At 34.4% G+C, this 15,824-nt stretch overlaps 5 protein-coding genes across 6 annotated transcripts; 1 reads left to right on the top strand and 4 right to left on the bottom strand.

Moving 5' to 3' along the window:
* Positions 1 to 87: 87 nt before the first annotated feature.
* LOC123884224 (probable apyrase 7) lies at positions 88 to 4,042 on the top strand. Of its 2 annotated transcripts, XM_045933286.1 has the most exons (3): positions 97 to 391; positions 616 to 1,650; positions 2,786 to 3,445. In XM_045933286.1, the coding sequence occupies exons 2-3, from the start codon at positions 723 to 725 to the stop codon at positions 3,334 to 3,336; spliced, it is 1,479 nt and encodes a 492-aa protein (XP_045789242.1). In that variant the 5' UTR covers positions 97 to 391; positions 616 to 722; the 3' UTR covers positions 3,337 to 3,445. The 2 variants fall into 2 exon arrangements, with proteins under 2 accessions (XP_045789241.1, XP_045789242.1); XM_045933285.1 differs by having other exon boundaries at positions 88 to 1,650; positions 2,786 to 4,042.
* Positions 4,043 to 4,609: 567 nt separating this feature from the next.
* LOC123884225 (heme-binding protein 2-like) lies at positions 4,610 to 5,523 on the bottom strand. The gene has a single exon (XM_045933287.1). It carries the CDS (start codon positions 5,448 to 5,450, stop codon positions 4,782 to 4,784), a length of 669 nt encoding a protein of 222 aa, XP_045789243.1. The 5' UTR covers positions 5,451 to 5,523; the 3' UTR covers positions 4,610 to 4,781.
* Positions 5,524 to 7,573: 2,050 nt separating this feature from the next.
* LOC123885840 (heme-binding protein 2-like) lies at positions 7,574 to 8,251 on the bottom strand. Its single transcript, XM_045935168.1, has one exon. It carries the CDS (start codon positions 8,223 to 8,225, stop codon positions 7,611 to 7,613), a length of 615 nt encoding a protein of 204 aa, XP_045791124.1. The 5' UTR covers positions 8,226 to 8,251; the 3' UTR covers positions 7,574 to 7,610.
* A 568-nt stretch (positions 8,252 to 8,819) lies between these two features.
* Positions 8,820 to 12,456, bottom strand: LOC123885861 (phosphatidylinositol transfer protein CSR1-like). Its single transcript, XM_045935200.1, has 6 exons — positions 12,270 to 12,456; positions 12,026 to 12,178; positions 11,077 to 11,223; positions 10,718 to 10,870; positions 10,467 to 10,589; positions 8,820 to 9,461 (listed from the first exon to the last, which is right to left on the bottom strand). The coding sequence occupies exons 1-6, from the start codon at positions 12,402 to 12,404 to the stop codon at positions 9,384 to 9,386; spliced, it is 789 nt and encodes a 262-aa protein (XP_045791156.1). The 5' UTR covers positions 12,405 to 12,456; the 3' UTR covers positions 8,820 to 9,383.
* A 1,297-nt stretch (positions 12,457 to 13,753) lies between these two features.
* LOC123886881 (CRAL-TRIO domain-containing protein C589.09, mitochondrial-like) lies at positions 13,754 to 15,486 on the bottom strand. The gene is made up of 6 exons (XM_045936155.1): positions 15,448 to 15,486; positions 15,051 to 15,245; positions 14,646 to 14,792; positions 14,347 to 14,499; positions 14,143 to 14,265; positions 13,754 to 13,906 (listed from the first exon to the last, which is right to left on the bottom strand). The coding sequence occupies exons 1-6, from the start codon at positions 15,484 to 15,486 to the stop codon at positions 13,829 to 13,831; spliced, it is 735 nt and encodes a 244-aa protein (XP_045792111.1). The 3' UTR covers positions 13,754 to 13,828.
* Positions 15,487 to 15,824: the final 338 nt, after the last annotated feature.

Below are 15,824 nucleotides of genomic sequence, written 5' to 3'. Positions count from 1 at the left end.
AATCTCAAAATATACTGTAAATTAATTAGAGAAACTTGTTACTTATTTTTATGAAATAAGCTATAAGTTAATCTAATAAGCTATAATCCAGCTTATTACCACACAGACACTATAGTGTAACATTAATCAAGTTACCTTTTTTGCAAATGGAAGCGAGGCAAAGAGTTGCCACTGTAGTTGTGGAGGTGAAATAATTCCCACGTGAAAGGAAAAGCTTGAATTTTGCAGAGTCCCTCCTCATCTCCGAATCCGATCCTGCGTCCTTTAAGAGTTCTGTATCAATCAATCACATAATCGCGGATCAAATCAATTACAAGCTTCTTCTTCTTCTTCTTCTTTATCCATTCTCTGGTTTTCTGTGCTACAAAGTTACACCCAAACCCTCTCTAAGGTAAATCCATCTCTTACATTACTGTTCCATAAGCTACATACAGAGATATAGATAGTAAATCTGAACAAATTAATGTTGATTAGGTGATTCATTCATTCCTATTAGATCTTTCTTTCTAATGGAAGTTCCCAAATCCCCTTCCAAAGATAAACGATTCGCCACCAAACATAAATTCTTGTTCAAAATCACCGCACTCATTTTCATCCTCATATTGTTGTTTATAGGTTTCCATCTCGAGTCTTATAACTCGAAACCGAATTCATCGTCGTCGTATTACACTGTTGTTATAGACTGTGGAAGCACAGGAACACGTGTTAATGTGTATCAATGGATGTTAGGGAATGTAGTAGTAGGTAACAAAAGTTTGCCAATCTTGCTACATTCATTTCCTGATAATAATCAAACTACTAGGAATAGTTCACTTTGGAAAAACTCTTGTCAATATCATTGTATGCAAACCGAACCCGGGTTAGATAAATTGGTTAATGATTCTTTAGGTGTGAGAGGAGCTTTGGAGCCTTTGATTGTATGGGCGGAAAGTTTAATTCCCCGTGAAATGCACCATGACACGCCTATTTTTGTTTTGGCTACTGCTGGAATGAGGAGGATTAAGAGGGATGATGCGTATCGTGTTTTGGAGGATGTTGAGGTTGTTGTGAAATATCATTCTTTTATGTTTGATAAGATGTGGATTAGGGTTTTGAGTGGGAGGGAGGAAGCTTATTATGGTTGGGTGGCTTTGAATTATAAAATGGGAAGTTTTGATGATCATCATCTTCCTGGGTCTTCCACTTTGGGACTTGTTGATTTGGGTGGCTCGTCGTTGCAGATTGTCGTGGAGATAGATCGTGATACTGGGGATGATGTGAATGCGATGAGATCGGAGTTTGGTTCGATTGAACATAGGATTGTGGCATACTCGTTGCCTGCATTTGGGTTAAATGAAGCATTTGATAGGACTGTTGTTATGCTTGGAAATAAGCGTAGTGTGGAAAGAACCAGAGGTGTATCTGAACTCAGACATCCTTGTCTGATGTCTACTTTTGTACAAAACTATACCTGCAATTATTGCTCTGGATTTGATGCCGCTGACCCAAAAAATCGTAGCCAACCCCAGAAAACATTTAGTCTTCTTGGAGAACCTGACTGGGAACAATGCAGAGAAATAGCTATTGCTGCTGCAATGAACTTGAGCGAATCCCGCGTGTCACATCAGGCAGTTGGTCCAAATTGCCAAGCAAGTTTATTTTCTGGTATTGGTAAGTGAATAATCATGTGTTTGTATTTTTAAAATTTTATTTGCACTTTATATTTTCAATTTTTTTTCTTCTGGTAGCCTCCTCTTTAAGTATGTAGAACACATGTTAATTGAAATTTATAAGATGGATTTCAGCTGACTAAATTTGGATGAAGTTATCACTAATCTAATTAAGCACTGTGCAGTTTGTTTTATGTCTGGTGGCTAACTGGCTATATGTAGTTTTTTATGCATAAGCACACAGACATGATACTTACACTGACACATATACACCGTTAATAATTTAAGAAGATTGAAGTTATTGAATGTAACTACATGTATTGGTGTCAGACACCAAACATATATTCAATCCAAGTGTCCAAAGTGTCGGTGCTACATATTTCTATATCTAGTTACTTTCATCTTTTCCTCAACATCTGACCCATTCTCCAAAACTCTCTTTCAAAGGTGGCGTTTGTTTCAGGTTTTGTTGTGAATGCATTCCTTAGAATCACATTCCTTAGAATGTTATTCCAAACCACTTTAGAAAAAGTATGTATGATTGATTTATAACATTTTTAGGAATCTTTTATAGAAAAGGAAACTTCAACAATTTCATTTTGATATCATAGGAATCTACTTTCTCATCCCTCTTTTGGGAATGAAAATCACATGAATGTGGAATTGTGGATGTTGGATTTTTTTTGTAAAACTTTAAATCTCCCCCGCACCCATCTATGAAAAATTGTTACTTAAAAAATTCAACTCTAAAACATTGAAAATGTGAAACTATTACTTCGGATAGTTAGCATGTAGTCCACTTTGTCTTTATTGACATGTGGCTTTCACACTACTACACCTCAGGCTGCCCAAAGAACATGTAAGAGGGAAATCTTAGGGTTGTCGGGGTTTTGTTTCTTTGATTGTTGCATGGAACTAAGGCCCAGTTTAGATTAACTTTTATTATGAGAACTTCTCAATTAAAAAAAGTTTTGCTTGAGTTTACAAGTTTTTACAAGGAAAGTAAAATAAGAGAGCCTTGGAAAATAATTGATTTGCAATTTCGAATTATGCAAAAAGATATTGTTTCAAAAACTCATGGTAGCTGATAAGTTTATTCACATAGACTCTTACTGTATTTGATTTATACCTTGCAGGCACCGGTGCACTTAATTTAACAGCTGTTGCTCACCCAACGAAGCGATTTCATGCTTTGTCTGGTTTCTTTTTTGTCTACAATAAGCTAAATTTGAGCTCAAAAGCCAATTTAACAATGATTTGGGAGTCAGGCAAGCAAATATGTTCAAATTTATGGGCTGGCTTGAGCAGTACTTCTGACAATCCAAATTACACTGGACAATTTTGTTTCCGGGTGGCTTATATGGCGTCGCTGATCGAGTATGGTCTGTGTCTTGGTGATGTAGAAATGGAATTTGGTCCAGGCGATGTTTCCTGGACATTAGGAGCTGCATTAGTTGAAGGGAAGTTTCAGTGGTTAAATATTGCAAACCACAAATCCCAGACTATAATTTCAACTTTAAAGAATGTGAAGGTCATGTCATCTTCAACTTTTCTTTTTGCTGTACTTCTGTTGCTTTTATTGATTGTTTATTGTACTCAAATCAAGCTACCTATGCCAAGCAGAAGGGCTTCTGCTCCTGGCTCATCTTTGCCATCCCATACTCATACACGACATCGAGCTAACTAATATAATGTTTCAGTATTCTTTTATCTTCCTTTTGCCATCCTATACACAGTTTTTGAAAGGACGATACTAAATTTTTTAGAGAGCAATGCTATTGAGTTGGTGCAAAGTGCAAACTATATGCCTGTAGGAAACTAGCTTCCCCCCCCCCCCCCCCCCCCCCCCCCCCCAATTTTTGGTGCCAATACCACAAATACCAATAAAAAATGGTTGGGGAACTTGTATGCATTCGCGGCTGCTGTTTTCTTGCCCGTGAAACTAAAACATGATGCGCATTTTCAATTGATATGCAAAATATCCGGGGTACTTAAATTCCATCCAAGAGGCATGATAGGCTCTGAACTTTCATATATGGGTTGAGAAATAGAAAATGTCTGGCCATGCTATCAATATTTGTCCTTTGAGTTATAACGCTCAATTTTAGTATCTTACTATTGTTTGAACATTAAACACATTAGAAAGAAGGATATTTTCTACTATTTGAAAGTCTGCTAGGAACATCTAATATTATTATAGTATAAAACCATAAACATTCTTTATTGTTGAATCTGATATTTACTTCAGTCATTTTCTTGATTTTTTTGGGTGGTCTCTGCTGGTGGATCCTGCCATAGGGGAGGATAGCTTTCACTGGCTGCTGACTCTGACTAATTAGATATTTAGACTAGTCATTAGTTAGAGTTAGCTTTAAAGTTTAAAGCAATGTATACTGAAGATAGAAGACGATGAAACGTTAGACTTCTGATAAGTCGATTGTAATTTAAGACATTGAGTTGGTTAACTTTAAATGGATGGGAGTTTTTGCAACTATAATAACTTTCTACTGTTCGTTCTCCAAACATATTTGAGGTTGGAGTTCCTACAACCACAACCAGATCAACCTACAGTATGTTGTTTAAATTCTCTTCAACACAAGCTGCCATTTTGGCACTGTAAAAAAAGGTATATTCATTTTATGTTGCCATGCCACCAAATGGACATTCTATCAAAAGCAGTTTATTTGCTTCTCCTGGAACTTAGTTTTATATTTGCGCTTCTCCAGATGAACGCCCATGCACAAACATACACAGAAAGATAGATCTTATCGTTGGTCTCACACGAAACAGCTTCCCCTCATTTCCCACACTATTTGGACAACAATTAAGCCGAGGATTAGAGGCATTTGACACAACTTACATCAACGAATGCTTATTCTACGAGTGTCTTACTAAATTAAGCCGAGCCTAAATGTTTTTTTTCTTTCTAAGACTCAGCATCCAATCCAAAAACAACGACCTTGAATGTTAGTTTCAAGCAAGTTCATTCATCTATTTTGACATTAGCAATCACATCTTGTTATTATACACACAAGTCAAGCCAATCCATCATAAACATGTTTCAGAAGACATAATAATCACATAATGATATAGTACAAATATAAACATATGAACAGAACATCAATGATCAGATCAATATGCTGCAACACGAACATCATTACACCCTAATTGAGGAGCATGAATATCAACCCAAACCTCATTTCTCCTTTTAGCAAACCGAAAAGGACTATATTTATACTGAGCAATCGAGTAACCACCATGTTCAATCTTCGACTCACTCCACTCAGACTTACTCAAACTCTTATCCAGCTTCTCAGCCTCTTTAACAATCCTTTCATCCTTCGCAACTCCAGAGAATTTTCTCACAGCAACACAGTGACTATCAAATTCATATGACTCAATATTAAGTTCCGGAAGTGGAACCGGTGGATTCGCTTGAAACTTTTCCGGCAAATACAAACTAACATAATAGCCTTGTGATTCAAGAGGACCAGATCCAGGAACCAAGGTTGTTAATACTGGAGAAGTAATTGGAATTCGAGAGAAATTGAGATTTGCGCCTTCTGTGAATTGGAATAATCTGTGGAAACCGTTCCATGTGGCTTTCTCGAAAGAGATTATGTTGACGGCGGGAGTGGATATCCAGACGGAGGTTTGATAGAGTCTGATTTCGAAATCGGAGTCGGTGTGAATGATTGTGTATTGTGGTGATTCTTTTGTAGCAGCGGTTGTGCTGCAAATCATAGCCATAATAACCAAACAGATTGTGTTAATAACCGCCACTTTTCCCTTCTTCTTCATCGTCGCAGTTTCTATTCTTTTTTAGCTTTTTACTTTCCTCTCAAGAGTCTCTATGGTGTGATGTGATTGACCACTTTGCTTTGTCGTTTATATTGAATTCAAGGCTAACTAGTTGTCGTTTAGAGACCATCTTTTGAAACAAGTTTATAAGCTCATATAATAAGCTATAAACTAGCTTATTTGTGTTACCAAACACACCCTAAATATGAAATTTTTATCTAGTAAATTGTGCATTCAATGTTTTAATGATGTAAAAAGTTATTCTCTCTCGTCATTAACTTTATCATTTATTTCATTTTTTTAGTATGTTTAACTCGTGACCCGTATCGCTGTTTACCCAGATGTGTGTTGTTAATTTCAATTATTTTGAAGATTGTGTTGCTGTTTTTCAATTGTATGGGAGCCAATTTGGATGTACCGAAGCTTAAAACTCTGTTTGACAATGTCAAATTTAAACTTATAGCTTATAATCCCAAATTATAATGGAAAATAAAAAAATCACACTTATTAAGAAAAAGTAAAACATGATAATTTGAAATATGTTTTTGTGGGTTTTTCTTAGAATAAGTTGTATAGGAAGATGTAAAACCAATTTTTATTGGTTGTTGTTTATTGAGAAAAGGGGAGAGAAGGAAAATTAAATGCAATTTGCATTTAATTTTATGAGAATAAGGGAAAAACATTCTTGAAAATGATTTTTTCCCTTATAATTTGGGACAAAAAAAATGGGTTTTTTTCCCTTATAATTCGGGACGGAGGGAGTATTTAATAGCAAGCTTTTCATCACGATTCTTCATCTTATATATATTACATTTTCATGACAGACCTTACTAAATTACTAAAAAATATTTGGTCTCTTTATCCATTAAGTAAATTGTGTTCGGAAAAAAATGTTCAATAATAATGTGACCTTCACCTATTTGTAATGTGGACGTAGGTGAAGTGTTGGATCTGTTACACGCTATTAACCAGGTGTATGATCTACGACTAGAGGGAGTCGATTTTGTCTTGGACTCAAAGAAGGTAGTTGATTATTTTCATAAAGGCCAAAATTATGTTACAAAATTTGGTGATGTGATGAAAGAATGTAAACTTTGATAGGAGATAAGCAAATGAGGCAACTCATACTTTAGCATGATAGCCACATCTATAACTAGGTCCAATATTTTCATTGATGTATCAATATGTATTAACCATAAAGACCACAATATGACAAAATTATGCCTCAATGACTTTTTTTTTTTCTTATTGAGTGTAATGCAAATGATGGTAGTATATTTGTTCTGTTTCCATGCCAACAATTGTATGTTATGTCAAAAACAACATTTTTGCTTCTCCTGAAACATCATAGTAATATATGGCCTGTGTTTTCATGGTGATATAAAATTCGACTCATGTCCTTGAAGCTACAATTTTGTAGCGTTGCTGAAATTGCAGTAATAGTATGTCAAGACACAAGATTTCAATAGTTGGTCGACTTTCCAAATATACAATTAGATGTGATGTGTTGTTCTCCAATTAAACGCCTATGCACATACATTCCCATAACAGCGGCCAGCAAAATCGAAGCTGCCTAAACCGTGGAAAAGGGGTTGTGGGAGAGCAATACAATCATCGTGTTGCTAACCAAAGCAGTCGAATTTTGCACCCTAGTCGGTGAAATTCTAATAGCCGAAAACATCACTAGCATATGCTCCGACCTGAGTAGCATGGGGCACATCCCGTGTGAATCAGCAGAGAAAGATCTTATCTTTGGGCTCACACAAAGCAGATTCCCATCATTTCCCACCCTCTTATTTCGACAGCCATTAGGCCAAGAATCGGAGTCGTTTGAAAGAATTTGGATTTGGATCCTTTTCTATTTTTCTCTGTTACCTAAACGTAAGCACTTGTACAAGTGTTTAAAAAGATGTCATAAAATTAACTAATTTTCTGCTTGTTTCTATTTATTGTGTTTCAGATCATTAATCATTTCCTATTCAATTGGAAACATAGCTCATACATAATATCTCATATGATAAAATGCTTAACCAACGTGATTTTAACAAATGAATTTCATGATAATGAATTTGATAATACATAATATTCATATTCATATAAGTATATGAATTAGAATACTCACATAAGAATGAAATAATAATATGAACTGAATATGAATGATCAATATGCTGCAACACCAATAGCTTTACACCCTAATTTAGGAGCATGAACACCAACCCAAACCTCATTTCTCCTTTTCGCACTACGAAAAGGAGTATCATATTGTGCGATCGAGTAACCACGTTGTTCAATCTTTGAATCACTCCACTTAGATCTACTCAAACTCTTATCCAGCTTCTCCGCCTCTTCAACAATCCTTTCGTCCCACGTAGATCCAGAGAACTTTCTCACAGCAACACAGTGGCTATCAAATTCATAAGGCTTAATATTCAATTCTGGAAGTGGAACCGGTGGATTCTCTTGAAACTTTACCGGCAAATAGAAACCAACGTAATAGCCTTCGGAGTCAAGAGGACCGGACTTGGGAACCATGCAAGTTACGACTGGAGACGTCATTGGAATTCGCGAGAAATTGAGATTTGCGCCTTGTATGAATTGGAATAATCTGTGGAAACCGTTCCATGTGGCTTTCTCGAAGGAGGAGATGCCTACGGCAGATGCGGACATCCAGACGGAGGTTCTGTAGAGTCTGATCTCAAAATCAGATTCGGTGTGGACGACAGTGTATTGCGGTGATTCAATTGTAGCGGTTGCGCTGCAAAAAATCATAGCCATAACCAAGCATATTGTGGTTACTGTTACATTACAATTCCATGATCTTCCCTTCTTCATGATTGCACTTTCTATTTTCGTCTCTTCTCTTCTATTTTTTTATAAAATAGTTTAGATGAGTTGAATCTTAAAAAGTCACTGAAATTAGAGAAAGGCTCAGAACACTGACGTAGGGAGTTACATAACCACTTACTCTAAATCCATCTCGTTGTGAGATTTGAGTTGAATCCTTACAAAGTGGATCAACTTACATTTGGCAAATGAACGCTCTTTATTCATGAATGAGTCATGAGGCATGAATTAGATCCCATGCTGTAAAAAAACTCATGGTCAATCAATTTAGACTGTCTGATTTTGATCGGTTGATTCATAAAACATGCCGTTTTTAGAATTTATAATATGAGATATGAAATCTTAATTCAATTTTGATTTAAGCTTATGGCTTGATGGAATGTAATTGAGGACAAACCGGACAATCATTATTGAAGAATTAAAAGCAATTTTTAGTAGAACATATTCAGTATTTTTCATCAACCAAATATCAATCATACTGTCATAAACCAATTTCAATCAGTGTCAAGTACCAACTCATCACAATCATAATAACAGCCAAATATTGTATTTGCATTGTAATGACTTGAGGAAAAAGAATTATCATGTATTTCATTTTGTGCCACTTATACAAGAGATATTGTTAAACATATAACCTGCAAATGCACATAAAAAAGAAAAACAATAAACTGAAAAATTATTATTTCTCCTCAGATCGGATGGTTGAAACAACGCCGGTCTTCCAGGTTTATGAACTTGCCTCTTCAGTATTGCCTCTATATAGTACTGCTCTTAATAAAGGAGTTGATTTCAATCTCAGCACACTAATATAATTCCCCTATCTCCAGCATAGTTCCTCTTAGATTCCTATATATCAGACATAGGAAGAAACAACAAAATGCGATGTCTATACTAGCATGGTTCTTCTAAAACTCCTCTCAGAATTCTCACTAGTCTTAAAAGGAAGAAACCATTTTTTTCCTAGTAAACAAAATGGTCTGTTACTGTTGTCAGATCCACATAATGGTCTTTCAAAGTCCAAGATAAATGCTAAACAAGAGTAGTTCTGTAAAGTTTACTGCAATTTTTCATATCTTCCAAATATAACTTTCAAACTCTGAAGTTTGGTGGCAAAGTTTCATCGGTAAAATATTCCTTCCTAACAGTTTCTGCAGAGCAAAACCTTACCTGTAAAAGAAAGATGAAAATGAAAATGGGGCAGTCATGTCAAACAGTGCTTAAAATAATCTTCTGATTTTGTTTCACTTCAAAATGTGAGTCATCAATCCTATGTTGAAATGTGAATTATAAGGTTTATGGGTTGGTTTGGGGGAATGACAAATGTGTTGGTTTGATAAGAAGGTCATATGTTCAATTCTCACGACTAATATAACACATTAATTGGAGATATAATATAAGGTTGACATGGTAATTGGGGTGGAAGCATTAGCGAGTGGAGTGATATGGAGGTTGAGGATTTAATCTCCACCCTTAGCATAATATATACTAACAATACCAACATTAACTGTTAAAAAAAGTATAACACATTAACTACTAAGAGTTTCTGTTGAAAAAAAATCATGTCTAATATCATGTAAGCAAACATTTTTTATTGAGCAGTGGACGAGTTTTTGAAGCTCCAATGTGTAGCTTCTAGTCCCTCTGTGAATTTGGTGTTTTTTAAACACACTTACTAATCACAATTCATGTTAGAGACATGCTTGCCATCCCAAAGGAAAGGTGGAACTTCAGGACAGCATCATTGTCTCTAGCATACATGATGATTCTGGCATGGAACCATCTGACCTTTAATAGGGAGGCTCTAAGACTTGAACTTCAGAATCACAAGGTGAATGGCATGGTTGACTACCAAATTTAGGGTTACCACATCAGTGTCCAATTACCTCCTCTTTCTGTGATATGATAATGCCACCAGACCCACACCTAATGACATCATGATTTGAATACTGATCATGAGTAACTTAATCAAACGATAAAACCATCTTGACATCCCCAATATCTTACTTGCCAAGTTGCCATACCATGATTAAAAAGGCGGAAGACAGATAACATACGTAGAGAGAAAGTGTGCATGATTCGGTGAAAAAGATAAGCTACACTTCATTGCAAAGGCAAGAATACCTCTTTTTTCTTAAATTTAAAAAGTAAACATTCAAAATGTGTAACACTTACCAGAGAAGCATATGATTTTAACATCGGCTTGGTAAGCTGCCAAATTGGTTTAAACACAAAAGGAGCATCTACAAATAGTACTTGAGATAATCGCTTTGGATAGTAATAATAGAACACATTAAACTGCCAAAAATAAAGAAATATATTAGATTTTATGATGCTCTTTGAACAATTTACTTCTAACAAGGCACTGTAGTTCATGAACACAAGTCAAGTTAAATAAATATTTGGCGGATAGTAAAAAACCATACCAAGAATGTCAAGTATTTAAGATCAGCATTTTCTGTACCAAACCCTCTGAGATCAAATATTCCAAGTATCTGTTCTTTCCCAGTTGGTAGCTTACTCAATGCCTTCTCAATTAAGAAAACGCATAACTTTTCATCATCTGCAGGGTCCTGTGCCTGTGACATAATTATTTATGCAAAATCAGGCAATTTCATAACTTAAATTTAAGATCTGTGAAACATAAATGTAAGTGTCAATTGTTTGGTTTTATGCATTTAACCACATTTATAGTCTCTCTGATAGTTTTAGAGAACATATTAACTACTAAAACTTTTCTTCAAAAAAATATTAACTACTAAAACTTGTAATTTTCTACACTTACTTTAGGAAAATGCTTTGCTGCCACCACCACAAGCACAGGCCTGTCATTGATATCTAGAAAATCATGTATATATGCTTTTCCAGTTTGAGCAACATCTTTAACAGTTTCTTCAGTCAATTTAGACACCTCAAAATCTTGACGCCATTTCTAATAAAGTAGAAAGGGAAAGCAACAAATACACAATTTGTAAACATTGAGGGTCTAGTTGGTTGAGTTGGTGAAAATTAGGAATAGGAAAACGTTGAAATTCACAAACGTAAAATCAACATTAACAGGAATGTGATAATCTAGGATGCACCGACACAGACCGGACACAGCACTAACACCGACACATAGAGTCAGGTAATTTAAGAAAATAAAAGTAATTAAGGCTCTATTTGGGAAGACACATAAGCTAGCTTATAGCTTATAAGCTCATTTGGCTAAAAAATACCTGTTTGGTAACAATTTTAAAAAAGAGCTTATAACTTATTTTACTAACTTATAGATTATTTTTCAAATGCTATTTCAAGTAGCTTATGAGCTTATAGCTTATCATTTTTTCTTCCAAATTTTACCCCTGCCATCTTACTTGAAAAAAATTAAATATTAATTAAACATATCTTTTCTATGTCATTTCATACATATAAGCTAGTTCAACCGCTAATTTTATCAAACACTACAAATTCAATCAACTAGTTTATTCACTATAAGCTCATCCGCTATAAGCATGCTTATTAGTTATCCGCTATTGTTTTACCAAACAGAGCCTAAATGTAATCAAGGTGAACATACTTCAGTTTGAAATGTCGGTGTTACATCATAAGAAAGTAGTAAATAGAATATACTAGCAATTTTCACTCATTTTCCAGTTCCATTCGTCAACAAAGCATATCATAAATTAGTACTAATAATAAAGAAATTGAAAATGAATGAACATATAATTAATTAATTATGAGAAGAAGCATACAATGGCTTTAGTCAATTTAGAAACAGCTTCTTGAACATCAAATTTTCGATCTTTGAGAAACCATAGTATCATATCTTCATCATCCCTACCATTTCTACCAACGGGAAGACTATGGTATTCTTTTTCAAGCTTATCCTTCACTTCTAAAACTAACTGCAAAAAAAAAAAAAAATCACATTTTGATATACCCATTTTCAGATGTTAAAGAAGTTTGATTCTTAGTAAGAATGAAAGAAAGAAGAACCTTGCGTGAGTCATTGGGTTGGGTTTTGAGTTGAAGATTAGAGCTCCGAACCATGAATTTGTTTGTTCTTGTAAGGGAAAGTGTTGAAGTAAGACGAGGAAGAGTGATGGTTGGGAAGACACGCACCAGCGCCATTCAATTCAACTCTGTTTTCTGTCTCTATCCACACTCACTGCAGTGATTCGTGTTTCTTTTTAGTAAAGATAAACATATTTATTTTAACGGCTAATGTCACGGAGTGGTCTACCGTGGAGGAACCGTGATTTATCGAATACGAATTTTATATAATTTATCGTTAAATTGAAAGTTTATATTATATAGATTATTCATAAAAGAATTAGAAAAATTGAAAATTATTTTATAAGTTTATATCATATAGATCATTCATAAAATGCAGGGGGAATTTGCTAAGCAAAGTTGGTTTATAAAACAATTAAAATTAAAAGTGATGATTTCAAACGGTTAAAGAGATGATTAGAATTTTCGATTCATTTCATCTTCATGATTTGGTAAATGCAGTCATTGGCTACCTTTTCACTCTTATTGTCACGATGCATTAATTAAATAGTCCAGACCAGTGTTAATGACTAAGAACCCTTTTCCATAAAAATAATTTCCTAATGTCTTAGGTCAATTCAAATTCATAGAAAGATTTATGCATGTTAATTCTATTTATCATAGTTTAATAATCCGATATTTCTAAAATGACTTTTGACCAAACAATTATTTCAGATTCAGGTTTCAAAAGTTATGGTTTAAATCATTCGATTCCTAAATTCAATTCATAAATTCGTCAATTCATAAAAAACATTACACGCAGAAATAATTGAATAACAATAATATTAAAAAGGTCTCAAAGATCCTCAACAATTCACATGGTCCACTTAAGGTACATGAATTAACGGCATTTTATTTGTATCATGTTTATAAATATATGTTCGAAAGGTAAAATATTTAAAAATAAAGTGGGTGTAAATTAACAAAGTGGGTGTTAAATAATTTGATGAAACTTACCAAACTAACCCTCATTTGACTTGTTTTAAATACAAATATGAATGGTTTTTTGGTCCAACTCAAAAAGGTACACCTTGCTAATTTAGACCTTCATAATTCGAACAATAAATTGGATTTACATGGTGAGTCTAATTAAAAAAGTCATTTATTAATATTGGATTCGTGTGCATGTGAAAGTCATTTTTAATTTTTCATAGATTCATACGAGTCTACGAGTCGAGTATATGGATCGTCTACGAGTTTGAGTAAACTAAAACAACCTTAGTACTCATCACAAGTATAATCACAGCCAAATAAAAAGAATTACCATATTTATTTCAAACACCATTTTTTACCACTTATACAATAGAAGTTACAAATATAAGATGAAAATGCACAAAAAAACAATAAACTGAAAATGCATTATGGCTCCTCTATATGATATTATTACTCTTAAAATGAGCTAATTTCAATTTCAACCCACTAATATAATTCCCTTATCTCCACCATAATTCCTCTTAGATTCTTTTGTTACCACAACTTTTCATATCTTCCACAAATAACTTTCAACCTCTCAAGTTTGGTGGCAAAGTTTCTTCTGTAAAGTATTCCTTCCTAACAGTCTCTGCAGAGCAAAATCTCACCTGTAAAAGAAAGAAGAAAGCAATGGTCATGTCAAACACTTCTGAATAAGGATGACTCGATGATTGAGTTGACAATGTTAAGAAGTTGAGTAATAAGGAGCTTGAGGGTTTGATCGCGCCCTTAGCATAACATTACCGACATAATAACACATTAACCACTAAGATTTTCTGTTAACAAAATCCTGTCTAATATCACATAAGCAAATATGTAAACATTAAATACATGTAACACTTACCTGAGAAGCATGTGACTTCAACAACGGCTTGACAAGCCGCCAAAATTGCTTAAACATAAAAGGAGCATCCACAAATAATACTTGAGACAATCGCTTCGGATAGTAATAATAGAACACCTCAAACTGCAAAAAATAGAAAATTAAAATATCAGATATATGGTCTTTGAGAAGATATTTGGAAGATTGTAAGAAAGAAAAACATACCAAGAATGTCAAGTACTTAAAATCAGCATTTTCTGCACCAAAACCTCTGAGATCAAATATTCCAAGTATCTCTTCTTTCCCAGTTGGAAGCTTACTCAATGCCTTCTCAATCAAGAAAACGCATAACCTCTCATCGTCCGCAGGGTCCTGTGCCTGTGACATAATGCATTGTGTCAATTGCAAATGATGAAAGGTAAAACAAAGTTTTGGTTTCATGCATTTGATTTAACCACATTAATAGAGTAATATAAAAGGGTTTAAAATATTAACTACTAGAACTTCTAATCTTCTGCACTTACTTTAGGAAAATGCTTTGCTGCAACCACCACAAGCACAGGTCTGTCATTGATATCTAGAAAATCATGTATATATGCTTTTCCAGTTTGAGCAATAACTTTAACAGATTCTTCAGTCAAATTAGACACCTCGAAATCTTGACGCCATTTCTAATATAGTAGAAAGGAAAAGTAACAAGTACATACAATTTGTAAACAAAGACGGTCTGGTTTGGTTGATTAGGTGAAAATTGGGAACCGGAAAAGGTGGAAAATTTTGAATGTAAATTCAAAGTATTAACTGGAATATGATAACTTGTGATGCAAGGCGAGTCTGCGATTCACCATACATGACACTGACACATTGAGACTAATAATAAAACAAATTGAAAATTAATGATCATATAATTATGATGAGAAGAAGGATACAATGGCTTTAGATAACTTAGAAGCAGCTTCTTCAACGTCAAATTTTCGATCTTTTAGAAACCATAATATCATATCTTCATCATCTCTACCATTTCTACCAACAGGAAGACTATGGTATTCATTTTCAAGCTTCTCCTTCACTTCAAGAACTAACTGCAAAATTTTCAAAATAATAATCACATTTTGATTTATACCCTTTAATATGTTAAGAAAGTTTATAAAAGAAGTACCTTGCGTGAGTCGTTGGATTGCATTTGCAATTGAAGGTTAGAACTCTTAACCATAAACTTGGTTGTTCTAAGGGAAAGTGTTGAAGGAAAACGAGGAAGAGTTGCGGTTGGATACACACGCAGAGCCATTGAAACTCAATTTCTTCTCTCAGCTTCTGTTTACTTACAACTCTGTCTCTGTCTCTGTCCACACCCACTGCATCCATGTTCTATATATACTACTCGACGATTGCATTCTAAGCAGACTTTACACGTGCATTCGTTACTTGATTTGCTTCACGATATATGTATTATGAGTCACGAGAGGAGAAATAATCAAAGGAGTGATATAAAATACTATTGGACAAGCACATATTAAGGATAAAGTAATTGTTAACTTGGTGCATAGCTCAAGATATGCATGCATAGGAACAAAAAGATGGAGTGAGTTGAAACAATGTGAAAGCTCAAGAATAAGATTAACTAAAATTAGAAAAGTGTGCAAATTCATGCAACCTTTATCTCAACTCAAAACTAGCATAGAAGGCTAAAGCCATTCAGAACA

The sequence above is a fragment of the Trifolium pratense genome, linkage group LG5 (genome assembly GCF_020283565.1).
Source record: "Trifolium pratense cultivar HEN17-A07 linkage group LG5, ARS_RC_1.1, whole genome shotgun sequence".
Classification (NCBI taxonomy): domain Eukaryota; kingdom Viridiplantae; phylum Streptophyta; class Magnoliopsida; order Fabales; family Fabaceae; genus Trifolium; species Trifolium pratense.
Note: the sequence above shows the minus strand (reverse complement) of the source record. Positions and strands in the feature narration are given on the sequence as shown.

Coding starts and splice junctions, on each gene's coding strand:
- LOC123885840 (XM_045935168.1), bottom strand. CDS start 8,225: ATGGCTATGATTTTTTGCAGCGCAACCGCTACAATTGAATCACCGCAA.
- LOC123884225 (XM_045933287.1), bottom strand. CDS start 5,450: ATGAAGAAGAAGGGAAAAGTGGCGGTTATTAACACAATCTGTTTGGTT.
- LOC123884224 (XM_045933285.1), top strand. CDS start 510: ATGGAAGTTCCCAAATCCCCTTCCAAAGATAAACGATTCGCCACCAAA. Junction 1,651..2,785: donor AAGTTTATTTTCTGGTATTG/GTAAGTGAATAA, acceptor TATACCTTGCAG/GCACCGGTGCACTTAATTTA.
- LOC123886881 (XM_045936155.1), bottom strand. CDS start 15,486: ATGGATGCAGTGGGTGTGGACAGAGACAGAGACAGAGTT. Junction 15,246..15,447: donor ACAGAGACAGAGACAGAGTT/GTAAGTAAACAG, acceptor AACATATTAAAG/GGTATAAATCAAAATGTGAT. Junction 14,793..15,050: donor CTAAGTTATCTAAAGCCATT/GTATCCTTCTTC, acceptor CTACTATATTAG/AAATGGCGTCAAGATTTCGA.
- LOC123885861 (XM_045935200.1), bottom strand. CDS start 12,404: ATGGCGCTGGTGCGTGTCTTCCCAACCATCACTCTTCCTCGTCTTACT. Junction 12,179..12,269: donor AACCCAATGACTCACGCAAG/GTTCTTCTTTCT, acceptor TTTTTTTTGCAG/TTAGTTTTAGAAGTGAAGGA. Junction 11,224..12,025: donor CTAAATTGACTAAAGCCATT/GTATGCTTCTTC, acceptor CTACTTTATTAG/AAATGGCGTCAAGATTTTGA.